The 25,231-nt window shown below is 52.6% G+C and overlaps 1 protein-coding gene across 1 annotated transcript; it reads right to left on the reverse strand.

Annotated features, from left to right (window-relative positions):
• Window positions 1-1,880: 1,880 nt before the first annotated feature.
• Tspan3 (tetraspanin 3) lies at window positions 1,881-24,671 on the reverse strand. Its single transcript, XM_070042824.1, has 7 exons — window positions 24,474-24,671; window positions 10,989-11,180; window positions 10,699-10,773; window positions 8,570-8,671; window positions 7,877-8,029; window positions 7,591-7,674; window positions 1,881-2,358 (listed from the first exon to the last, which is right to left on the reverse strand). The coding sequence occupies exons 1-7, from the start codon at window positions 24,534-24,536 to the stop codon at window positions 2,266-2,268; spliced, it is 762 nt and encodes a 253-aa protein (XP_069898925.1). The 5' UTR covers window positions 24,537-24,671; the 3' UTR covers window positions 1,881-2,265.
• Window positions 24,672-25,231: the final 560 nt, after the last annotated feature.

Raw genomic sequence — 25,231 nt, forward strand, 5'->3', positions numbered from 1 at the left:
GTTGGCAGGACTTCCGGTCTGTGGCAGGGCCTACCAAAGCCGGCAGTGGTGCCCACCCCAGCCAGGCCTGCCTGGAGTCCCAGGAACAACCCAGATGGGGCCAGACACTGGTGGTACGCCTGTAATCCCAACTAGTTAGGAGGCTGAGATCTGAGGATCAAGATTGAAAGCCAACCTGGCAGGGAAATCTGTGAGACTCTTCTTACCAATTAACCATCTATCTTCTACCCTGCATGGTAACTGTCATTATACTTAACTCCCCAATGACTCGCAAGATCCCAACGCCATCCAGAAAGGGGTTCAGAAGGTAAACATGGGTTTCTGCATAACCACTATACAACATGCCTGAGACCTCAGACATCAGAATAATGAGTCACACAAGCATTATTTCCAAGGCCGCTGGACACAACCAGCAGGTGACCTCCTAACCACCTGCGGCCAGCCAGGAGGCTCACGGCGGCCTCTGAGAAGTCTCCTAAGTAAATTCTGGTAAGATCTGTACAAACAAAGAGCAAGTCAGGCACTAGTGGCCTACACCTGTAATCCTTGCTACTTAGGAGCTAAGGTCAGAGGCTCAGGGTTTGAATCCTGCTGGGGCAAATCCAGGAGAGTCTTACTGTCAATGTCCCATCAGTAGCTGGGAAGGGAAGCTGGGGCGCAAGTGGCAGAGCGCCAGACTTGAACAGAACAGCCAGGCATGAGCGTGTGTGAGGACTGAGTTCAAGCCCCAGGACTGTCACAAAGAGGGAAAATAAATCACGGAGACGGCTGGAGGTGCGTTCCTCCTGCAGCTCGCTGCTTGTGTGTGTCGCCCCCCCCAAAGGAGACCAAGACAACCATCGCACAGGGCAAACAGCAGCGACTGCGAATTCAGGCCCGTCAACCGCGGAGACCCCCGGAGCAGTCCCCATTTCCCCTGCAGATGGAGGCGGGGCCAGCGGGGCCGGGCTGGGGGGGCGCAGTGCTGGTGTGCGGACTCCCTGCTCACCGCGGCCCGCACCACGCACCACGCGGATGCTGCCACGCGACGGCCGCGGCCGGCGGGGTGGGACGGGGGCCCTGGCGGGGTGGGACCGGGGGCCCTGGCGGGGTGGGACCGGGGGCCCTGGCGGGGTGGGACGGGGGCCCTGGCGGGGTGGGACCGGGGGCCCTGGCGGGGTGGGACCGGGGGCCCTGGCGGGGTGGGACCGGGGGCCCTGGCGGGGTGGGACCGGGGCCCTGGCGGGGTGGGACGGGGGCCCTGGCGGGGTGGGACCGGGCGGGGTGGGACCGGGGGCCCTGGCGGGGTGGGACCGGGGGCCCTGGCGGGGTGGGACCGGGGGCCCTGGCGGGGTGGGACCGGGCGGGGTGGGACCGGGGGCCCTGGCGGCGTCCGCCCGGCCGGCCGCGCCTTTGGCAGCCCTGGAGCCTGCACAGGCCCTGGCACCGTCCCGCGCTCTTCTGGCTCTAAGCTGGCGCTCTACTACTTGAACCACAGCTCCGCTCCTGGCTTTCTTCTGGTTCGGTGGCGACGCGAGGGTCAGGGCCTTTGCTGCCCGGGCCCGCCCCACCTGACGCTCGGATCTCACCTCCCGTGCGTCCCGCCCCGGAAGCAGGCACCGCGGCCCACGAGGGGGGCGTGGCCGGGCGGGGGCGTCCGCGGGGGCGGGGTGGGGGCGTGGCCGGGCGGGGGCGTCCGCGGGGGTGGGGTGGGGGCGTGGCCCGGCGGAGGCGTCCGCGGGGGTGGGGGCGTGGCCGGGCGGGGGCGTCCGCGGGGGTGGGGGCGTGGCCGGGCGGGGGCGCCCGCGGGGGTGGGGTGGGGGCGTGGCCCGGCGGGCACGAGGGCACACGGAGGGCACGCGGTGGCGGGCACACGGAGGGCACGCGTGCGCACGCGCGGCTGTGGGGGGAGGACGCGTTTATTGCGTGGCTTTCCTATTTACAGGGAGCGGGTCTGAGCTAGTCTAGGCGGCCGGGCCGGGCGGTCACCGGGCCGGGGCTCTGTGTTCGGTAGGACGTGGCGAGGGGCCGGGGCGGCGTCCGCTTGAGCCAGGTTGGCGTCGGGGCCTTGGCGCACCGCGGCCGGCTCTGCGCCGTGAAGACGGGGACCCGGGGACCGGGGCACCCGGGCCGGGCCGGGCGGCGCCCAGGCTCCGCCCCCCTCCGCCCCTCCCTGGCAAACACACGGAGACTCGGCCGGCACAGGGAGGGGCCGCTCCGGCAGCAGTGCGCGTGCGCTGGGGGCGCGGAGGGGCGGGCCCGCCACCTGCCAATCAGAGCGCGGCCCTAGGCGTAGGTGCCCCCGGTGATGAGCAGCTCGTAGGAGGGGTCGCGGCTCCGCCGGCACAACACCACGCAGGCGCACAGCATGCCCAGCAGCTGCGGAACAAAGGCACGCGTCAGCGCTCCACCGCCAGCCCCCCCCCCCCGCAGTCAGCCCCACCGCCAGCCCCCCCCCCGCAGTCAGCCCCACCGCCAGCCCCCCCTCCCTCCCTCCCTCCCGCAGTCAGCCCCACCGCCAGCCCCCCCTCCCTCCCTCCCTCCCGCAGTCAGCCCCACCGCCAGCCCCCCCTCCCTCCCTCCCTCCCGCAGTCAGCCCCACCGCCAGCCCCCCCTCCCTCCCTCCCGCAGTCAGCCCCACCGCCAGCCCCCCCTCCGCAGTCAGCCCCACCGCCAGCCCCCCCCCGCAGTCAGCCCCACCGCCAGCCCCCCCCTCCGCAGTCAGCCCCCCTCCCTCCCCCCCTCCCTCCCGCAGTCAGCCCTCCCTCCCTCCCTCCCCCTCCCTCCCGCAGTCGGCCCTCCCTCCCTCCCTCCCCCCCTCCCTCCCGCAGTCGGCCCTCCCTCCCTCTCCCCCTCCCTCCCGCAGTCAGCCCCCTTCCCTCCCTCCCTCCCCCCCTCCCTCCCGCAGTCAGCCCTCCCTCCGGGACGTTGGTGCCGGTACTGGGACTTGAACTCGGGGCCTGGGCGCTCTCCCTTAAGCTTTTTTTGCTCTACCACTTGGGCCAAACTTCCGCGTCCGGCTTTTCCGGGCGGCCCAGGCGCTCTGAAGCCCAGCGCCTGGGGAGCCACCAACACCGCTAGCGCGTCAGATCTTGGTGATCTGAGCCAGAGGGCCCAGCACAGGCAAAAATCAACGTTTTTAAGGGACGGTACGTTTCATGGTGGTCTTTTCAGCATCTAGATTTGGGGGAGGAAAGCCTTATTTCCAACACACAAAATTCGGTCCACGAACAGCTCCGTGGTGTTAAACCAAACCTGGGCTAAAAAGTGTTGAGGGTTTCCTTTCTTTCACAGTCCCCGTCTAAGCTGCAGGCCTGGTTGTGTGACACTGCACGCATGTGCTGAGTTTTTAAAGGTCACTCTTGCTTCACTGTTGCATTTTAATAAGGCCTAATCCTTCTGCAGTAGCCCACCCTGGAGCAGGAACAAAGTCGGGCTATGTTCTTTGGAAAAGCAGGAGGATTAAGATGGATTAAAGAGAAAATGATTCCAGAAATTTTGACCCAGCTTCTTAGAAAATATAAACAGTAAGCAAAGGGCTCAAGGAAAGTTAATTTGCTGTTCTAACTCCTCACTGACAGCCTAGAGACCCAGCTATTTATTTCATTTCAAAGGGCCAATCTAATTTCAGCAAAGGCACCTGGTCCATAAACAGACACGCGGGATCTGAAAAGAACGGTTACCACAAAACAGAAACCAAGAGGGAGATGTCCTGAATCTGAATTCTTCAGGTTTAAAGCCACACACTCCTCCACTCTAGCCACTAACCCACTCAGGACCACCCAGACCCACCAGACATTTAACACCTGCTGATGTTAGTGCTTGCTAGTTCAAAGCAACTTAAAACAGGTGCCATGGCTCACACCTGTAATCCTAGCCACTCAGGAAGCTGAGATCTGAGGATCATAGTTTGAAGCCAGACTACGCAGCAAAGTCTGTGGAGCTCTTATCTGCAATTAGCCAGCAAAAGCCTGAAGTGGAGGTCTATAGCTCAAGAGGTAGAGCACCAGGCTTGAGCTTTGAAAAAAGCTAAGGGACAGTGTGCAGGCCCTGAGTTCAAGCCCCAGTACTGTCATACACACACAAACATAATAAAGCTCCTTAAAGACATTTTCAGTATATGTTGCTCAACATTTACTAAATATCTTAAGCTAATGGTGCATATTATTTAGTATCTGCTTCCTAGAGAAAGAAACTCATTTCTATTCACTGTACATCAAATCAATCTTCCAAAAGCTGTAAAACCAAACAGAGGCTCCCATGGCAAACTGAGCAATAAAATCATGGACCTCTAGCAATCACTGATTTGCTGGGGGAAATCAGCTCCTATTTCTGCCAGCAGGCTGCCTTCTTGTGCAGTCGGAGCTCTGCAAACCAGACTGCACAGTGGTCCGTCCTTCTTCTTCCCGGACCCTCAGCTCTCAGCCTCCTGTGCAGCTGGGATGACAGGTGTGAGCCACGGAGCTAGCTCATCTCTAGATTTTATCTAACTGAAGTGTCAATCATCAGCCCCTCTAATAGAATTAGGAATTTGGCCTGGCTCCTGGCAGGCTTGGGTCGGCTCCTGTCTGAGCAGCGGAAGTGTCCCAAGTTGCATTACTTGCTATCCCTGCTCTGCTGGCAAACAAGGGGCTGAGGACCAGAGAATCTCCCTTTCTTTCTCTCTTTCAAGCTCTAAATTTCCATATTTATGATGGAAATCTCCATAAATTTCCATCTGGATTGGTGTACAAGCACACAGCTCCTGATACCGTGGCATTCTCTCTCTCTTTGTTCTGCTTCTCACACACAGGACACAGATAGATCATTTGAGTATCAAACGATGAAACCCTTCTAGGCATGCTTTAAAAAAAGACAATACAATTAGGGAAAACTTCTGCGTTATTTCAGGTGGATTTCCCCCCTCTTGAAACTAGTGTTTATACATGTTTTTCATTTTTAAAACCTTTAGGTTTTGACAAGTGAAAACTCCGTGGAAGCTTTGGATCCGTGACTTAGGCTTTTTCAACTGGAAAGAAAAAAATCCAGTCTTTAGCCTCTTTTCCTGGGGTCGGTGATTTAAGTGTAACATGCAGGCGGCGGGTGGTAGGAGCAGAGGGAAACATCTGACTGGCCAACCACATGACCGGATGAGTGACAGGGCCAAGCCCGCCTTTCAGCGTCTACACACTCTACACGCAGCATGTCAGGAGCATAAGCAGCGAGTCATTCCAGAATGTTCTGCTGCATGCTAATAAGTGTGGCTTATTATCATTAAGGACGCACCGCCTGGGATTTGCCTGGAAAGAGACCTCCTTCGTAGCCTATGATTTTCAGTGAGATGAATATTTGTACAGATGATCAAAATATGAAACACATCCCTGCTGATCACTCGATTACTGCTCCTGAGCTGCAAAGAAAATGCTCAGGAGGGCAGAGACCATAGCAAATAGAGCTAGGATCACAATAAATCATTTCAGGGCTGTCTGAGGATCAGCAGAGTAAACTGTTACCATCCTGCCAGTGAAAGGGTGCTTTCTGTCCCACAGTACCAGCTCCAGTTCAAACAGACCAAGGGCAGGCCCTCTAGTACCTTACGCTTAATCTAGCAATTACACAGGCTTTAATCTAACAAGTTAAAGATATCCCACACCTTCTTAAAATACATCCTTTAAGCTTGAAGCCTGTTTCAAGAACTTATTTGTTTCTTGGCCAGTACTGGGCTTGAACTCAGGACTTTGTACTCTTGCTCAGCTTTTTCCCTCAAGGGTAGTGCTCTACCACTTGATCCACACCTCCTGTGCAGCATTTTGCTGGTTAACTGAATGAAGGTGGGAGTTTCAAGGATCTAACTGCTGGGGCTGGCTCTGAAAGCGATTCTCAGATCTCAAGCCTCCTGAGTCGCTAGGATCGCAGGTCTGAGTCACCAGTGCCTGGCGTAGTCAATTACTTTTCACTGGGGTGAGAAGTATAAGCAGTGGGCCCGAGGAGAATGGGACTGGAAGCTTGTGGATAAAGAGGAAGGCACCGGAGCCGCCGCCAGCCCCTCTGCACAAGCACCCTCACGACACCAGCAGCAGCGCTGCCAGGCGCCAGCGGCACAGCATGAGGGGCAGTTGGGAAGAATTAAGAATGAAGCCATGAGTACTAATGGTGTCAACCTCAGTTAGTACAGGGGAGTCTTTTCTGTCAAGCCAAAAAAAAAAAAAAGCATTTCTTAAAAGAAACACTGTGAAGACTAAGCGACCAAAGTTCTAGCAGTTCTTGGGTTAGGCACACACCAATGAAAATATGTTCAGGGAGTCCCGGGGGGGGGGGGGGGGCGCCTGCACCGCTTTTCAGCTACTTAGGAGTCTGAGGCAGGAAGATCACGTAAGCCCAGGATTTCAGACCCAGCACAGGCCAACATAGTGAGACTCTTCCTCAATAAAATAATAACACTTAATTTAGTGTTTACGAGAAATGGCTCACTGGCAGGCTTGTCTGACACACATGAGGCACAGTGTTCAATCCTCAGCACCACAAAAATAAGAATTAAAAAACTGCAAAGAAAACCTGCAAGCTAGACACTGGTGGCTCACACACACACACAGTCCTAGCTTTCAGAAGGCTGGGAGCAGAAGGATCTCAGTTCAAGGCCCAGGTCAGCACTTTTGAAAATAACCAGCAAGAAACGGGGCTGGAGATGTGGCTCAAGTGGTAGACTGCCAGCCATGCTAGCACAAGACAGAATTCAAATTCCAGACAAATAAAATCTTAAGGACAGGAAAATAAGAATTCAAAAGAGAAAGACTACACAAAGAAAACTGAAATGAAGCTTTCCATTTCTAAGATAAAGCAATGAGACTTAAAAAAAAAAAACTGTGAGGTTCAGGGCTAGAGGTTTTGCTCAGCAGTGAAGTACTCGCTTAGCTGATTGTGGGGACCTAAGTTCAAACCCTAGTATGACCTCCCCCACGCTATTAAAATATGTGCCGGGGGAAGAGAGAAGGGAAAAGGAGGCGTGAGAGAGAAGGATTCCGCAGTACACTGACAGTAGGCGTGGAAGCTATAGAAACAATCTCCGCAGGAAAAATGACATCTCCCACAACAATAGTTGTTTGTAGCTCACTCCCTACACAAGGCAAGGAAATAAAGCAGAGCCTCTGTCCAGTGCGTCTGCATCCAGATCACAGGGTTTTTCATCTTTCTGGGACAGGGTCTAGAGACAAGATGTTGAATGAACTAGAATATCCCCCTGACTTCCGGAGTAGACAGTGTTATTCCATCACTTCCAGGTTACCTGTGTCCACCAAGATTCTCACTACTACTTTGTGCTTAAAACTATTCTGGGCTCACGCCCGTAATCCTAGCTACTGAGAAGGCCGAGATCTGAGGATCGTGGTTCAAAGTCAGCTGGAGCAGGAAAGCCCATGAGACTCTTATCTCCAATTAAACACCAGAAAACCGGAAGTGGTGCTGTGGCTCAAGTGGTAGAGCACTTGCCTTGAGCTGAAGAGCTGAGGGACAGCGCCCAGGCCCAGAGTTCAAGCCCCACAACCATAAAAAAAAACCAAACCCAGAACAAAAAACCCCCTATTTGGGGCTCACAGCTGGGGCTGACCACAGCTCGGTGGCTACCTGCGCCCTCACCTGGATCGCTGCAAAGGCCAACGCGGCCCAGATCACATGCATCATGATTTCTTGCAGCTTCTTCACAACCAGAGCCTCACAGCCCTGCAACACACAGTTATCCTCATCAGCATCTTTGCAAAGGAGAGCCAAGCGTCACAGGCTACTACTTGCTGGAAGGAATGGGAATGGAAGGTGTGATTATAGGGCTGCCTGCATGTAACCACAACAGAACACCAGCAATGCCAAGACAGCACTCAAGGGTGGAGCGGAGGTGCAGGGGGTCGGGGGGCTGGGCTGGACTCACCTCAGCGTAGAGGTCCGAGGGCCTGGCCAGGCTGCCGTTACAGCTGCTGGCAGTCTCTCTGCAGCAGCTCAGAGGAACACTCTGGTTTTTGGTTTCTTTGAACCAGTCTGTATTTTCCCAGTCTGAGTAGTTATGAATTCCACAACAGTGCAACTGGAGGAGAGAATGGATGTATTCATTATTCCCTGACAAGATACATGTATGTCCACACGCGGAGCTTCAGAGTTTCATGTAGAGTTTTGAAATATGCTATTCTAGATCAGTGATGTCCAACAGAACTTTCTACAATAAAGGAAATGCTAGCCAGGCACAGGTGGCTCACGCCTCTACTCCTAGCTACTGAGGAGGCTGAGATTTGAGGATCACAGTTAGAAGCCAGCCCTGGCAGACAAATCCAAGACTCTCATCTCCAACCAACAAAAAGCCCGAAGTAGAGCTGTGGCTCAAATGGCAGAGCACCAGCCTTGAGTGGGAAAAAGCTAAGGGAGAGTACACGGCCCTGAGTTCAAGCCCCAGTACTGGCACACAGAAAAAAAAGGTCTGAGATGTTTTTGCTAACTGTCTTGGCCTGGGTCCCGGTGGGATATGCTTCCCATGGTTCATCCTGGGGGAAAGCGTGCGCACATCAAGGTGCTGGGCAGCAGTGGGGGAGGTGATGCCATGTCCCGCCACAGGAGGGCGCCACAGGCCCACCTGTCTCTGTACATAGTCGATGGCCCGGCTGGCAGCGTCAGGGTTGGTTCCATTGTAGGTCTTGTACACTTTCTGGATGCTGCGGTCAACCTCGTTCTCCACCTGAACCAAGACAAAGAATAACAATGGTCCAGGCGAGGAAACTGTGAATGTCTCCCTTCTTGCCTTCACACAGATTCGAACAGGCAGGCAAGAATTCAGCTACAGGACATGAGACGAGAGGTATGAGACGGAGAGGAGAGCAAGTGAGGAGCGCAGGGAACAGACACCCTCCACTGTGAGCAATGTCTTCATTGTTCCCAGTAAGTTTCCAGTACGTTCTCTAAAAACTCGCTTCCGTTCCTTTCCTAAAGGAGATGAAAGCAAACCCTGACGTCTCTGTAAGATGATTGGTGCTCATGCCTGGCTGTCATTCTAGGTGCTCAGGACAGTGAGATCTGGAGACTGTGATTCAAAGCCAGACAGGCAGGAAAATCCACGAGATGCGTATACCTAATCAATCACCAAAAAAGCTGGAAGTAGAAATATGGCTCAAGTAATAGAGTACCAGCCTTGAGCAAAAAGCTCAGGGACAGCTCAGGCCAAGTTTAAGCCCCAGGACTAGCACAGAATAAATTAAAAAATATTTTTTTACTGCTCTTTATTCAATGTTTTTACTTAGCCAAATATGCAAAAGTAATCAGTAAGTCCTTAGAATCTGTATTTTCATGAAAATGCAGCTGTCATCACTCACAAAAATGGCATTTGAGCCGGGCGCTGTTGGCTCATGCCTGTAATCCTAGCTACTCAGGAGGCTGAGATTGAGGATTGAGGTTCAAAGCCAGCCCGGGCAGGAGAGACCGTGAGACTCCTATCTCCAATAAACCACCAGAAAACCGGAAGTGGCACTGTAGCTCAAGTGGCAGAGCGCTCGCCTTGAGCTGAAGAGCTGAGGGACAGCGCCCAGGCCTGGAGTTCAAGCCCCATGACCGACAAAAAAAAAAAAAAAAAAAAAAAAATGGCATTTGCCAGGCGCCAGTGGCTCGATCCTGTAATCCTAGCAACTCAGGAGGCTGAGATCTGAGGACCACGATTCAAAGCCAGCCCAGGCAGTTAAGTCCATGAAACTCGATTTATTTCCAATGAACCACCAGAAAACTGGAAGTGGCGCTGTGGCTCAAGCGGTAGAGAGCTACCCTTGAGCTGAAGAGCTGAGGGACAGCGCGCAGCCCCATGATCAACCAAAAATTTTAAAAATGGCATTAGTGCCATGTAATAAGTTTGTCCCACCAGATCTCCTCATTCCCCTCCAAACCAATCAGAACCATTTGGTAATTTTACCAGTGGTGGCATAACCAGATCATAGGCATAGAACCTACTTTGAGTACCAACGTGGTCCATTAGGCCTTTACTTACACGGGAATGATTCCATTCTATCTCTGTCATGGTGCTAAAATAACACAAGTAATGAAAACAGCCAGTTTAGCACTAAGTGGAATTATAGGCAGAAAGTAAAAGTGAGCTAAATAGAAAGGGAAGAGAAGGGAATGATGAAGAAAATGGAAGGAAGCAAGAAGGAAGTGCTGGCCACAGGCCCTTTGCACCCTAAACTGGCAGAAGCCTTCTTCCTCAGGATGGGTGAAAGGCAGGATCACAATTCTGAAAATCTCCTATGTCTTAAAGTAGCAACGAAAAATCAAACCCTCATGAAACAAAGTTTCTGTATTCCACCCGCTCTATGGTATCAGGACTCCATTGGCCAAAGAAATGAATGAACTTCTCACCTGTCAGCTACTCAGCGGGAGCTTCTTCTGAAGTAACAGAAAAGAAAATGAAACACTTACAGCCAAGAAGGTAAGATTACTTTGGTAATCTTAGCTACCCAGGAGGCTGAGGGCTGAGATTTGAGGATCAAGATTCAAAGCCTGCCCAGGCAGACAAATTGGAGAGACTATCTCCAATTGCCCAACAAAAAGCTGGAAATGGAGGTGTGGCTCAAGTGGTAGAGCACCACCTTGAGTGACAAAGCTAAGGGATAGTGCCCAGGCTCTGAGTTCAACCACCAGGACTGGTGCACACAGGTGCACGTGCACACACGCACACAGGTACACACACACTAGGCATCAGGTAAGTCACGGGAGACAACGTACCTTTGCTCTGTAAATGTATCCCAAAACCACAACAACCACTTCTGTGACAAAAACCAAGAGCAGGATGATGACAAACTGCAAGAAAAAAATTGTCAAAAAGTAAGTACAAGGGAAAGAAAAACAACAGCTCTACCCAGTCTCTTGATAAAGAGCCACAGGAGCGCTCACGGCCCTGAGTTCAAGCCCACCAATACCAATAGCACAGCAACAAAACGAGCCAACACTCCCCCCCACTCCCACCTCCCCCCACCCCCAGGAGTTCCAAGGAGCCCGTGGCCGGGTCCACGCACCGTGGCCAGGCCGCAGCGGCTTTCCCGGATGGTGGCACAGCAGCCGATGAGGCCGATGATGAAGAGGAGGGCGCCGACCGCGATGATGACCACGGCCGGGATGAGCGTGTACACGTCCTCGAAGAAGTGGTCGTAGTCGTCATAGGTGATGAAGACATAGGCTCCCACATAGCACAGGATGCCGGCGGCTCCCTGCACACACGGCCCAACAGACCCGTGAGACTCCGGGCGCCCAGCCGCTGCGGGCAGGGGAGTTCTGTGTCTCAACCCACCTGCCCGCTCCTCCAGCCACGCTGGAACGCTTTCCAGCTCCACCCACTGTTTTATAGCAACTGATGGTGTGGCCCAAGAGAGCCTGAGTGGATAAATAATACTGCTGACCATGTTACTCTTGAGAGAATTGTTTTTCTGGAAAGTTCCTAAGCTGGCCAGGTGGCTTGGCCCTTGCTAACTACGTTTTAGTTACATCCTTTTCCTGAACACCTTAAGACCTCTTGTTAGAAGCTCCATGAATTTTAGCTACAACCTGTTATTTCGGCCCCATCCTTCTGCAGGTTGTGAATCTGAGCTCAGCCAATGGGAGCAGAGGGGTGGGGCCTGCTGGGTTAGGGATGTAAAGGGAGCACCCGCCTGCTCTGTGTGTCTGTCTGCCAGAGTTTTGGCTGATGGTGCGCCATCAGTGGAAGTAAACTTGGCTTTGCTGGGCTCCTTTCGAGTTGGTGTCCTTATTCCTATGCAACATCCCAACGTCCCAAGCTATTTCTAACATGGTGAGGACAGATGGATACACACCCCCGGAAGGCTTCTGGGTAGCGCCGACCCATCCAGACACCTGTCCAGTGGCATGGCTGGCGGGGGGAGTAACACATTTGCTCACCGTAGCTGCATTTCACCAATGACATACGAGGGGCCACGCTAGAACCTGAACCCAACCTGACTCTAAATCTGCACTCCTCACCTCTGTCCACTCCCTGGGGAAAATGAAACAACTAGCACTCGTGACACTATTTCCCGAAGACCAAGATGGTAAAAACCAGAGGCTCACTAAACAATACCGGATGGTTTTGCTCAACTCCAGGGTGAACTAGAGCCCCAAGGAGCCTGCTGCTGGGCCGGAGCGCTGGGAGCTGAGATGAGCATCTCGCGGACGTTCCCAGGCCACGTGATGCTGTGATTCTTGAACCATCCTGAGTCACAAGGTGCTTCGGCACCTAATGGGAGCGAGCGCTTCTGCTTCTCCGAAAGCCTCATCAAGTGCTGTCTGCACACACTCTCCTCAATCTCACCCCCGGGTGCCAGCCTGTGCCGACAGCCCGCTGCTGCTCCTTCACTGAGGAATGATCAGAGTTAGGCTGCGCTCAAACATCTGACCTCCTAGGATGGCTGGTGGGGCCCTCACAGAAACTTTAGAACAGAACCTCTCCGGCTGGGAAGGTGGCTCAGTGGTAGAGCGCTTGCCTTGCATACATGAGGCCCTGGGTTCGATTCCTCAGCACCACAGAAGCAGAAAAAGCCGGAAGTGGCGCTGTGGCTCAAGTGGTAGAGCGCTAGCCTTGAGCTGAAGAGCTGAGGGACAGCGCCCAGGCCCAGAGTTCAAGGCCCACGGCTGACCAAAAAAAAAAGAACAGAACTTCTCAATCATCTTTCAGGCCAGCAAACAGAAATATCATTCATGCTAGGTGCTGGTGGCTCATGCCTATAATCTCAACTACTCAGGAAGCTGAGATCTGAGCATCATGGTTCAAAGCCAACTCAAGACAGGAAAGTCTGTGAGACTCTTATCTCTGATTAACTACCAAGAAGCTGGAAGTGAAGGTGTGGCTCAAAGCATTAGCCTTGAGCACAAAAGCTCAGGGACAGTGCTCAGGCCCTGAATTCAAGCCCTGGGACTGGTTTAAAAAAAAAAAACAACCCAAAAACAGAAAGTTCATTCACTCTTCTGACCTTGAACTCTCAATCACTGCTTAGATCTGTGGGAAGGGCAGGCCGGGGCACTGTGAGGGGTTTTTCTTTATTTTTGTCAGTCATGGGGCTTGAACTCTGGGCCTGGGCGCTGTCCCTCAGCTCTTCAGCTCAAGGGTAACGCTCTACCACTTGAGCCACAGTGCTACTTCCAGTTTTCTGAGTAGTTTACTGGAGATAAAAGTCTCAGGGCCTTTTCTGCCCGGGCTGGCTTTGAACCGTGATCCCCAGATCTCAGCCTCCTGTGTAGCTAGGATGACAGGCGTGAGCCACAGGAGCCTGGCTTATGAGGGGATTTCTTATGCCATTAGAATCACTGTCGGATCTGGAAAACGCCACTTAGTTAGGAAAGTAGCCTGATTGGAAATGAGAGTGAAGGGGAAGGGGTTATTTGCATGTACGTAAACCATGGGATTTTAGGAGAAAGAACAATGGAAGCAACTTTAAACCTTAAAAAAATTAAACTTTGAGTTCAATTTTTTAAGCTTCTTGTAGATGAAGTTTGGGGTTTTGTTTCTGACCTTTCTGTTCTGCATTTCTAGGAATTCCACTCAGGGCCTTGCGCCTGCTAGCCGTCTAGCACTGAGCTGCACTCCAGCCTCTTGCTTCTTCTTAGATGAGAGTCTTAGTAAGTTGGGTCTCAACCTTCTAAGCTCAGGAGACACAGCCTCCTGGGTGGCTGGGACTATAAGCGTGTGCCACAGTGCCCAGCTAGTAAGTAAAAGTTCTGGCCTGCATAGAAAATACAAAACTGGAGAGTATGAATTTGAAGCAGCTGGCACTGAAGAACCACCTGCATTTCAGGTATAAAATGATGGTTTTTCGGGGCTGGGAAAGGTGGCCCAGTGGTAGAGCGCTTGCCTTGCATGCATGAGGCCCTGGGTTCGATTCCTCAGCACCACGTAAGCAAAAAGAAAAAAGCCGGAAGTGGTGCTGTGGCTCAAGTGGTAGAGTGCTAGCCTTGAGCTGAAGAGCTGAGGGACAGTGCCCAGGCCCAGAGTTCAAGCCCCATGACCGGACCCCCCCTCCCCCCCCAAAAAAGATGGGTTTTCAACCTGAAGATTCCTATAAAATCCGCACTTTGTGTGCATTCTGACTCAGGCAGGAGATCACCCAACCGCACACAGGTGAGGCTGTGACAGATGCAGCGGGCCTCTGATAGAGCTGTGCACCAAGACACAAAGCACAGGGGTTGGAGGCGTGGCTTAATTTAATTGGTAGAGCACCAGCCAATGAGTGAAAGCGTCAGGTATTCACTGCCAGTCCTGGTCCTGGACCTAAAATAAAGACGCAGAGCATCTTTGTCACCCAGGCTGCCATGCGGTCAACAGGCCCACGTGGACCGGAGAGCCTAGCCAAGGTCAGCTCCTGCAGCGCCAGCTCCGGGTGGGGACAGAAGGGCTGCACCCAGCAGCGGGAAGGGCCACCGCTGCTCTTCAATTGTATTCCCTGTCCACAGAAGTTCCCAGAGCAAAGGCATCGCAACGGGTTCTTTTAGTGGACTCCGCTTAGGACGTGCCTGTGCTCAGCTGCAGAACACGTAGAAAGCACCACCCATGACCTCGAAAGTACTGAGCAGGTGACCTAACAGTACCTGGAGACAGAAACCCAGCCACCAGCAAGGCAGGCGTGAATCACGAAGGCGCAGGTGGAGGGCGGTCCTGAGCGCCCACCAGCGGCCTGGCCTTTGCAGTCAACTTGGATTTTTAACTGAGATCTCTGGCTATTAATAGAAAAGCTAAATAAAGGTGAGCAGGGTTAAATCTTCCCTCACGTGGGCCATGATGGGATCTGGGCTTTGCCAACAAAGCAGCTGCAAAGGAGGGAGAGAGGAGGGAGAGGAGAGGGAAGAGAGGGAGGAGGAGGGAAGGGAGGGGAGAAGTGGGGGAAGGGAGAGGATGAAAGGGGAAGAAGGGGGAAAGATGGGGGGAGGGAAGGCACAGGGAAGGGGGGGGGAAGGCACAAAGGGAGTGGAGAAAGGTATAGCGTGAAGCGGCCGGACTCCTGCTTTAGTCACCCCTCTGTGCATGCAAGGAGGATTTGTGCCAGGGCAGATGACTAAAAATAAACCTCCTTCTGACAGAAGGGGAGGGGAGTTTAGGGGAAAGGTCAAGGCCTCAAATCGAAGAAAGAACTGTCTTCTGCAAATCGCGCTTCTGTACCCTTTAATCCGCCCATGCTTACATCACGGCCCAGCCCTGGCAAGCTCCAGGCAGCCCGTGCTTTTTCAGGACGCCAGCCTGATCCTCTGAAAAACAAGGCTATTTTTATGAGATCCCCAAGTGCAGGGCTCCTCTTGGTGTGTTTCTGCCCAGTCACAGGAGAAAACTCCTAAAGTAAAAATTTCATTCTTACATAAGCATTTGTGATACTTTAAAAAGTAGTGTTGGGGGGGGGGGGAGGAAGGAGGGACTCAAATCCTCTCAAAAGAAAATAAGCCAATTCAATGTTAAGACCCACATACCACCCAATCGTGTGTGTGTGTGTGTGTGTGTGTGTGTGTGTGTGTGTGTGTGTGTGTGTGTGTGTGTGTGTGTGTGTGTGTGTGTGTGTGTGTGTGTGTGTGTGTGTGTGTGTGTGTGTGATTACTCAGGGCCTTGGCACTGTCCCTTAGCTTTTTCACTCAAGGCTTGTGCTCTACCACTTGAGCCATAGCTCCATTTCTGGCTTTTTGGTGGTTAACTGGATTGCGAGTCTCACAGACATTTGTGCCTGGGCTAGATCTGAACTGTGAACCTCGTATCTCAGTCTTCTGAGTAGCTGGGATTACAGGCGTGAGTCACAGAGCCCAGCTACTTTCCTCACAACTATCCAGTGTGCAATCACTGGTAATTCTACACAGTGTAGGTCTAAAAGCCTCCCAAAACTTCACCCTGTGACATTCCAACTACCTCAGTCATAACGAAACGTAGCACTATTCAAAGACATGGGAAGATGCAGACAGAAGGGTGATAAAGGAAAACAAAATGATGTGTGTGGAAAGCCACCTGCTTCAGCCTATCTACAAACTCTTCTTGTAGGGACCCGCCCTTGAGTGAGTGACCAAGTAGGGTGGAAGAGATGTGTGCAGAGCGCACTCACACTGTAGGACCAAATCCTAATAGCAAAAACAGAAGAATGCCTGAGGCAGAGGTCCGCAGGCCTAAAGCCCTCGCCACTCGGTCAAAGCCTCATTTAGGAATGTAGGTTTGTGGTGTGTGAGGAAATCATATACCTCACAAAGACATTTGAAAGATCAAGAACACTGCCGCAGGATCATGACCCAGAGCATTTGAGCTCTTGATGTCTGCAATTAAAAATGGCCTCTTAGCTGGGCGCCAGGGAGTCAAGCCTGTAATCCTAGCTACTCAGGAGGCTGAGATCTGAGGATTGTGGTTCAAAACCAGCCTAGGCAGAAATGTCTGTGAGACTCGCAGAGCACTAGCCTTGAGCTGAAGAGCCTGAGGGACAGCGCCCAGGCCCAGAGTTCAGGCCCCACGACCAGACCCCCCAAAAAAGATGAAGATGAACTTGGAGCTGGCTAGAGGCAAACAGGAAATGTCCTCAGAATGTAATTACATTTTATGGAGAGAGACTAACTTGGCATTCTTGCTCAGAAGATGCTCAATAGTTGTTGGAATTGCTTTATATAAATGTATGTGTGTGTGTATATATATATATATATATACACACACACACACACACGCAAATATATGTATATATATTGGTAGGGATATATAGATATGTATACATATACAATCTGTATATATAAAAATATATGTACAACAGGAGGACCCATTGCAACAATGAGATGTACAAGTCGTTATGTCAAAAAAAGAACTTTACAACTTTGGTGGGGGGGAGGATATGAAGGGATGGGAAGGGGAAACAAAGCAGGAGGCTACAATGCTTGATAAGAAATGTACTCATTATCTTATCCATGTAATTGTAACCCCTCTGTACAGTATTTTCACAATAAAAATATATATATATATAAAATTTTTTTAAAAAATTTAAAAAAATATATGTACACACATATATGTGAAACCTGAGTCTTGGTTTTTGAATTAATGGTCTGAAACAATAACTACATTTTAACGAAAATCAAGTTTGATATGTTGGTTTTGAAAATAGTACCGGGAGAGTTGGTTTTTTCCCCCTCCATAGTACTGGTTACTAGAACAAATATAATAAGGGCTTTCTTTATAGGAAAATATTGATACTGCAGCTATTTCCATTCAGGAACAGGTTTGAAAAAAAATATTAGGCAATTTTTTATTTCAGTCATTAGGTAAACAGAACTTGTCTTTAACCATTATGTGGAAGGACCATCCTGAAGTTTTTTGTGTGTTCGTGTGTGTGCAAACAAAATACGTACACAAGTAGTTTTTCGTTTTGGAGGTTTTGCTTGTTTAGAAGAGCTGGGCATCAGACCCTGGGCCTGAGGTACATCCCTAGCCCTTGTTTTGGTTTTATTTTTGTTGTTGTTGTTTTTGCCAGTCCTGGGGCTTGAACTCAGGGCCTGGGCACTGTCCCTGAGCTGCTTTTGCTCAAGGATAGCACTCTACCCGCTGGAGCCACAGTGCCACCTCCAGCCTTTTCTGTGTATGTGGTGCTGAGGAATGGAACCCAGGGCTTCATGCATGCTAGGCAAGCACTCTACCACTGAGCCACCTTCCCAGCCCCTTGTGGCTGAGGGTCATTAGGCAGCTCAGGCTAGCCTTGAACTTGCTTGGGAGCCAAATAAGCCTCAAACTCTAGTTCTCCTGCCTCTGCCATAGACAAGCAAACGCAACAGGATCGCAAAATTTCTGAAAAGGACAAAGTTTGTTGCTACCAACAACTTCCTCCACCCAGACAAGAAAACTAGGATACACTTTACTTTCTTTCCTTTTTTTTTTTTTTTTTTTTGGTCGGCCGTGGGGCTCGAATTCTGGGCCTGGGCGCTGTCCCTCAGCTCTTCAGCTCAAGGCGAGCGCTCTACCAGTTGAGCCATAGCACCACTTTCGGCTTTTTTCTTTTTGCTTATGTGGTGCTGAGGAATCGAACCCAGGGCCTCATGCATGCAAGGCAAGCTCTACCACTGAGCCACCTTCCCAGCCCTACACTTTATTTTCATTGTAAGTTTCTACAGTGAACCCTTCCTTCACAGAATATTAGAATCTGTATATTAAAAGCTCATGAATCATGGGCTAAGATTTGGCTGATGGAAATGTAAAATCAGCTAGTTAAACGTTTTCGACTGTTTAGAAGCCGCTGGCCTAAATGAATGAGTAAAATTTATAATTATCCAACTGTATACCTTTCCTTTACCCCCACTCATTCCTTATACATGTAGGCTCAATTTTTTTCTGTTGGGCCATGGTCCCATAAAAGTCAGAAAAACAACTTTGTAGTGATCAGAACACTACCCACCTGTATATTGTTTATTATAAATAATGAAGAACAGTGGTCAATAAATCATTTTATATTCCTTTAAAAAAAACAAAAACAAAAAACAAGCAGAGCGCCAGTGGCTCATGCCTATAATCCTAGTTAGTTAGGAGGCTGAGATCTGAAGATCTTCATTCTGGTGCCAAGCTAGGCAGGAAGTCCAAGAGACTCTTTATCTCCAATTAACCACCAAAAAGCCAGAAATGGAACTGTGGGGTGCTGTGGTACAGCACTAGCCTTGAGCAAAATCTCCAAGAGAGACGGAGAGGTGGAGTTCCAAAATCAACAAATAAATGCAAATAATTTCCCTGACCTACTGACCCTGACAAATTCTTCAGAGGAAGAGAGAGCGGGATGTAGCTGGGATGAAGCTCAGTGGCAAAGTGCTTACCTGGCAAGTGCAACATCCCGAGTTCGAACCCCACTACCCCCCACCAAAACATAAAAAGGAAGACCATATATAGCCAGGGTGCTGAGAGCTCAAGCCTACGAGCCTAGCTACTCAGGAGGCTGAGATTTTAGGAGCACAGTTCAAAGCCAGGCAGAGCAGAAAAGCCCATGGCATTCCTGATCTCCAGTTAACCACCAGAGAGCCAAGTGGAGCTGGGGCTCAAATGGCAGTACAGCCGTCTTAAGAGAAAAAGCTGAAGGACAGTGTCCAGGCCGCGAGTTTAACCTAGTACCAGAGCATGCGCGCACACACACAGACAATAAAAGTAGAATAAAAGCTCTGCTGGTGAAAGGCGTGTTCAGCAGCTGGATCTTTGCTGGAAGCAGAACCCGAAGTAGACGAGCTTCCGGCCTCACCAAGCCAAGGTGCAGAAACAACGCTAAGATGACACACGAGTCCCCAGACTCAGAGCAGAGCAGCGCGATCCCGGCATTAAAGCAGGAAGGCAGACCTCTCAGGGGCTTGGAAAATGGCTACTTCTCCAGTCCTGAGGCCACCTCTGACCCCTCACCCAAAAACTGGCCCCTTCTTCCACTTCACTTTAAATGTCACCTCCTGAAGAAGTCTCTGCCAGCCTCACCCCCCTGGCTTATCATCTGGTATTTTTGTGTGGTGGTCCTGGGGCTTGAACCCACTGCCTCAAGCTGGCTAGGCAAGTGCCCCTTCCCTTGTACGGCTGGTGCTTTATCACTTGAACCTTACCTCCAGCCTGGCTTTTTGCTGGCTATTGTGGAGATGGGTATCTCTCAGACTTTTCTGTTCCAGCCGGCTTTGAACCACAATCTTTTGGATCTCAGCCTTCTGAGTAGCTAGAATTACAAATGTGAGGTTGTTTTTATTTTGGGGGGGTCTGGTCGTGGGGCCTGAACTCTGGGCCTGGGTGCTGTCCCTCAGCTCTTCAGCTCAAGGCTAGCGCTCTACCACTTGAGCCACAGCACCACTTCCAGCTTTTTTCTTTTTGCTTATGTGGTGCTGAGGAATCGAACCCAGGGCCTCAGGCATGCAAGGCAAGCACTCTACCACTGAGCCACCTTCCCAGCCCAAGTGTGAGGTTTTTGAGATAGGGTCTTTGCTAATTTTGCATGGAACTCCTGCCTCCCCCTCCAGGAGCTGGTATTACAGGTGTGCACAACCTTATTGGGCTCTTTCTTCTTTAATTGCTAGTCTTGTTTTACTTAAGAGTTCTGCAAAGCCGGGCACCGGTGGCTCACGCCTGTAATCCTAGCTATTCAGGAGGCTGAGATCTTAGGATCGTGGTTCAAAGCCAGCCTGGGCAGGAAAGTCTGTAAAACTCGTATCTCCAACAAACCACCAGAAAACCAGAAGTGGCGCTGTAGCTCAAGTGGTAGAGTGCTAGCGTTGAGCTGAAGAGCTGAGGGACAGTGCCCAGGCCCAGAGTTCAAGTCCCAGGACTGACCAAAAAAAAAAAAGAGTTCTGTAAGAACAGTGAAGATTCTTCTCTGTCTTGTTCACGATTTATCTACAATATAAGTACAAAGTGCTCATGTATACATCTCATCTGTTTAGCAAGGCAATTTTCTTAAAAATGCAGCCCCACAGGCAAGCATAACACTTTTTTTTTTTAAGGCAAGATAAAATTTAAAGGTTATAGGTGGCTTCCCACTATGTCACACGCCCGAGCTGCTCCAGCTCTGTGGGTGTTTTCCTGTTAAGCTCTGCTCATAAAAATGAAGTACAGCGGCCTCCACAGCCCACAAGATCAGACTCTCAAAGCACAAGAAAGCTTGTTCTCCCCTGGCCCTGTGATGCCTAAGATAAACACATGCAGCTAGAAGTAAAGCCAGGCAGCACTGGTGGCTCACGCCTGTAATCCCAGCTACTCATGAGCCTGAGATCTAAGGATCATGGCTTGAAGGCAGCCAGGGCAGGGAAATTCATACATAAGACTCATCTTCAATTAACCAGCAACAAGCCAAAAGTGGAGTTGTGCCTCGAGGCTTTGTTTTAAACAAGGCCTCCTGGGTCAAATATCCAGCTTTTTGCTGGTTAATCTGGAGACGGGAGTCTCTTGGGACTTTTCTGACCTGGCTGGCTTTGAACCACAATCCTTTGGATCTCAGCCTCCTGAGTACCAAATTAAGAATCTTGTCTGCCCTTGGTCCAGTGTAAAGACAGGTACAGACGGACTAAGTATTTATTCCAACGCTTAGCCATTTACCTGAGGACTCCCCCCCCCCCCGCCCCCCCCTCCCCGCCGCCTTCTGCACTGACACGGGAAGGAGCTGTGCGCGCTCACACTTGTCCACAGCCATCTTGCAAGCTGCAAACCACAATATGCTGGAATCTGGTGAAGAACTCTCTAAGACAACTTCCTGAATTTGAGAACTGAGTATTTCTCTGGTTAGTGTGTGCCCATTCTTCACCAGCACACAAGCCCAAACGGGGCCAAACTAACGTAACAATGCGGGCTGTCAGGTGATTCTGTTCCCAAGCATCTGTGTCCACATCCCAGTCATTATACACGCTGCCGAAGGCACCAGCGTCCAAGCAAGAAACAGAGCTCTGGCCAGGGCACCTCCATCCCATTAAGAGGAGGGAGGGGCCTGTGTAATCCTGACTGGAAGCGTGAGGCACCAGCGAGGGTTTCCAGTGTGTCTCCTCCTCCTAGCCTTCGCTGGTGAACAGGTAGGTGAATGCTGGCACAGCAAGCTTCAACCTCAGTTTGCATCAGAGAAGAAAGCACCCTTCCAGTCTTTTGAAAGCACACCTTGTGCTAACACCACAGGTTCCAGGAGAGTCTAGAGCAGGGAACAAGGATCTGTCCCCTGGTGGGGCCAATGTCAGCTGGTCAACCTGGAGGCCCGGCTGCAGGACAGGAGCAGCGTGAGGACGCGCCCTGCCCCCACTCATGGGAAGTCCTGCTCGGGGAGGTCAGAAACTAGCGACCTGTCCCAAGTCCCATCTAATGCCATCCCCTAGCAGGCTGAAACTGTCAACAAGTAGGGAGTCACAGCAAATACTGTCACCCAGAAGTGAGAAACTAATGATCTATCAGTAGTCACATCTAATAGTCGCCACAATTTTACTTTCCCGTTTCTTAACTTTGCACCAAAGTCTTTTTATTTCTTGTTGGTCGTGGGGTGGAACTCAGGGTCTGGGTGCTGTCCCTGAGCTCTTTTGCTCGAGGGTAGCACTCTACCATGTTGAGCCCAAGCACTATTTCCTGTTTTCTGGTGGTTCATTGCAGATAAAGAGTCTCATGGACTTTCCTGCCCTCGAACTATGATCCTTCAATCTCAGCCTCCTTAGTTAGGATTTCAAGCGTGAGCCACCGGAGCCAGGCTTCACTCAAGCCTTTACTATCCCACTAGCACAGATGAGAAGATTTTTTTAAAAAACAGTTTCTGAAGTCCTGAGTGGTTACTTAGATGACTTTCCAATTTCGTCAACAAAAATATGACTTGTGAAAACAGTTCCACATATCTAGCACCTCCTGTGTCCATCTTTAAGCCTTGACAGCGATATCCACAAATTCACCAGGAACTTTCAGCTTGCAGAGCCAAGGTTCTGTCTCTTAAGTGTCTTACTACCTAATAACAAAATGTTTCTCATTTTGGAGGGAGGGTGTCTCTGAACTTCTGTGCTGGTCCTGAGGCTTGAACTCAGAGCCTGGGCGCTGGCCCTGAACCTTTTCCCTCAAGACTAGTGCTCTACCATTTGAGCCACAGCTCCAATTCCAGGTTTTGGGTGGTTAACTGGAGACAAAAGTCTCCCTGACTTCCCTGCCCAGGCTGGCCTCACACTGCACTCCTCAGGTCTCAGCCTCTGGAGCAGGAGGACAAGCGCGAGCCACGGCTATCTATTTGTCTTCCTTCTAAGAAAGCACTGGGGGCTCACGCCTGTCATCTTAGCTACTCAGGAGGCTGAGATTTGAGGATCATGGTTTGAAGCCAGATAGGACAGAGAAGTCCCTAAGACTCTTTTCTCCAATTAACCAGCCAAAAGCCAGAAGTGGAACTGTGGCTCAAGTGGAAGAGCACCAGCCTTTAGCTGAAAAAGCCAGGCAAGAGCCCGAGGGCTTGAGTTTAAGCCCCAGTACTGACACACAAACACACGCCTGTAACGCAAAGAATGAGCAACACTGGTTTGAATGGTAAAGAAGAAATTCTGGAAACCCCAGGTCAGGTTGGTGATTTTGACTGGGGATCCTGATGGAGGATGCCCTCCCCTCCCTGGGGAATAGGAGCCTGTTTATGTCTCAGTATGGGGGGGGGGGTTTCTGATGGGCAGCCAGGAGTAGAGGAGGCTCCTCTTTGTTAGGGGCCAGTAGGGAGTCTTTCCAGAACAGGTGTGTGTGTGGGGGGGGGGTGTGTGGAGAGGATACGGGAAAGATTACTCAAAAGTGGCGTTAGAAGGAATGTTCAAGGAATGTTCTGGAGTGGGGACGGAGGAGCCTGTCCTGGGCAGGCCAGTGTGGTGACAGGGCCAGCTGTGATGGAGGAGGGACCACAATGACACCACACTGGGCTTCAGCGGCTAATGCTGTGTGTGTGTGTGTGTGTGTGTGTGTGTGTGTGTGTGTGTGTGTGTGTGTGTGTGTTTAAATAAAGCGAGGAGGGTGTGTTTAAAAATGTTTATCCGGGTGCAAGATCCGGAAGGGAAGGGTGTGGACATGGATTGCTCCCTCCGAGGGCTCTGGGGGTGACGCACACAGAGGGTGGTGACGCATCCCTCTGAAGGCGGGTCCCAAACCACCGAGAAAGCCAGTGCATTGCTTTCAAAACCATATTGCCAAAGCTGAGCGCTGGGGACCCGTCTGTCGTCCCAGCTCATCAGGAGGCCGAGATCTGAGGAGGGCAGTTCGAGGCCAGCCCGGCTGGAAAAGCCGGTGAGCCTCTTATTTCCAATCAGCCAACCAAAAAGCTGGGATGTGCAGCTGTGGTTCAAGTGGTAGAGCACTAACCTTGAGGGGCAGGGCCCGGGCCTTGAGTTCCAGTCCCAGAACGGGCGTGTGCGTGCGCGCACACACACACACACACTCAATCAAAAACAATGTGCACGCCAAGGCCGCGCGTGGCCACGGCAAATCCACCGTTTTCCTGGGTCCAAGAACAGCTCCGAGGCGCTGCAGGGGGGGAGTCCTCCGGGCCTAGGGCCGGGGAGCGGGGCGAGCCCCGGACTCCCGACACAAAGGGGCCCCGTGGGCGCCGCCGGGCGGGCTGGGCCCCGCGCTCGGGGGACGTCCGCGCCGACGGCCGCACGGCCCGGGCACGACTGCCCCGGGCCCCCGGGGCTGCGACCCCGCGACGCGGACCCCGATCCCTGGCCCGACGCCGCCGGGCTGCGCGGTGGGTACCGCGCGCGTGCGGGCCCGGGCTCGGCCTGGTCCCACTCCGCGGGCCGCCGGGGCGGAGGCCGCGAGCCCTCCCGGCCCGGCCCGGGGCCCCCCAGCCGCCCCAGGCCCGCCCCAGGCCCGCCCCAGGCCCAGCCCCAGGCCCGCGGCCTCCCCCGCCCGCCCCAGGCCCACGGCCTCCCCCGCCCGCCCGCCCCAGGCCCAGCCCCAGGCCCGCGGCCTCCTCCACCCGCCCCAGGCCCGCGGCCTCCTCCACCCGCCCCAGGCCCGCGGCCTCCCCCGCCCGCCCCAGGCCCGCGGCCTCCCCCGCGCGCCCCAGGCCCGCGGCCCCGCCGGTGCCGCTCACCCAGAAGATGAGGTTGAGGAAGACCAGCACGGTCTTGGAGGAGGTGATGCCGCACTGGCCCATGGTGCCGGCGGCCCGCGGAGGCCCGGGCGGCGACGGCGGCGGGGAACTGCTCGGCCTGGCGGCGACCCCGCGGACCCCCGCGCCCCGCGCGCGGCCCACCCCAGACAGCGACGCGCCGCTCTGCGCAGCCGCCGCGCGACCCCTGCGCCGTTCCCTGGCAACCGAGGCCCGCCCCCCCTCCAGCGGAGTGGCAAGAAAGGCAGCCGCTTCACCCAATCAGAGGCGCCGTGAGGTCCCGCCTCTTAAAGGAGCCGCAGGCGCCTTTTCTTGGCCCCTAGCCGCCCTTGGTGGGGGGTGGGGTTGGGGGGGTTGAAAGGAGGCAGATACTGGTTGGGGGAAATTCTGATGCCTCAATCTGGCGTTCCTCCCGCGGAGTTAGGGGTCCTCGGCTAGCCTTGGAGATGAGGCAGAGCTCACACAGCGCTGCTGATCCAGCTAGTCTTTCTCCTCCCAGAAGGTCATCACCCACCCTGCACCACGGGGAGGGGGGGAGAAAAGGGAAAAAATCTAGGCATCATTGTTTGGGGGAAGTGTGGTGAACTTGAACTTGAGCCAGGCCCTCGACTGGGCGCTCTGAAGAGTCACCCAAAGGAAAAAGAACGCAGGGAATCGATTTGGCAAGGCAGAGATGGGAAAAGGCTATCTATGAAGTCTGATACATAGCAAGATATTTTGGGGGGACCAAGACCTAGAAT

Source organism: Dipodomys merriami, unplaced genomic scaffold (assembly GCF_024711535.1).
Source record: "Dipodomys merriami isolate MVZ:Mamm:240054 unplaced genomic scaffold, mDipMer1.0.p SCAF_33, whole genome shotgun sequence".
Lineage (NCBI taxonomy): Eukaryota > Metazoa > Chordata > Mammalia > Rodentia > Heteromyidae > Dipodomys > Dipodomys merriami.

Excerpts from the sequence above, each read along its gene's own strand:
- Tspan3 (XM_070042824.1), bottom strand. The coding sequence starts at position 24,536 with ATGGGCCAGTGCGGCATCACCTCCTCCAAGACCGTGCTGGTCTTCCTC. Across the intron at positions 8,672-10,698 it reads GATACATTTACAGAGCAAAG|GTGGAGAACGAGGTTGACCG; the intron begins GTACGTTGTCTC and ends GTCTTGGTTCAG. Across the intron at positions 2,359-7,590 it reads TGGCCTTTGCAGCGATCCAG|CTGCTGGGCATGCTGTGCGC; the intron begins GTGAGGGCGCAG and ends TTTGTTCCGCAG.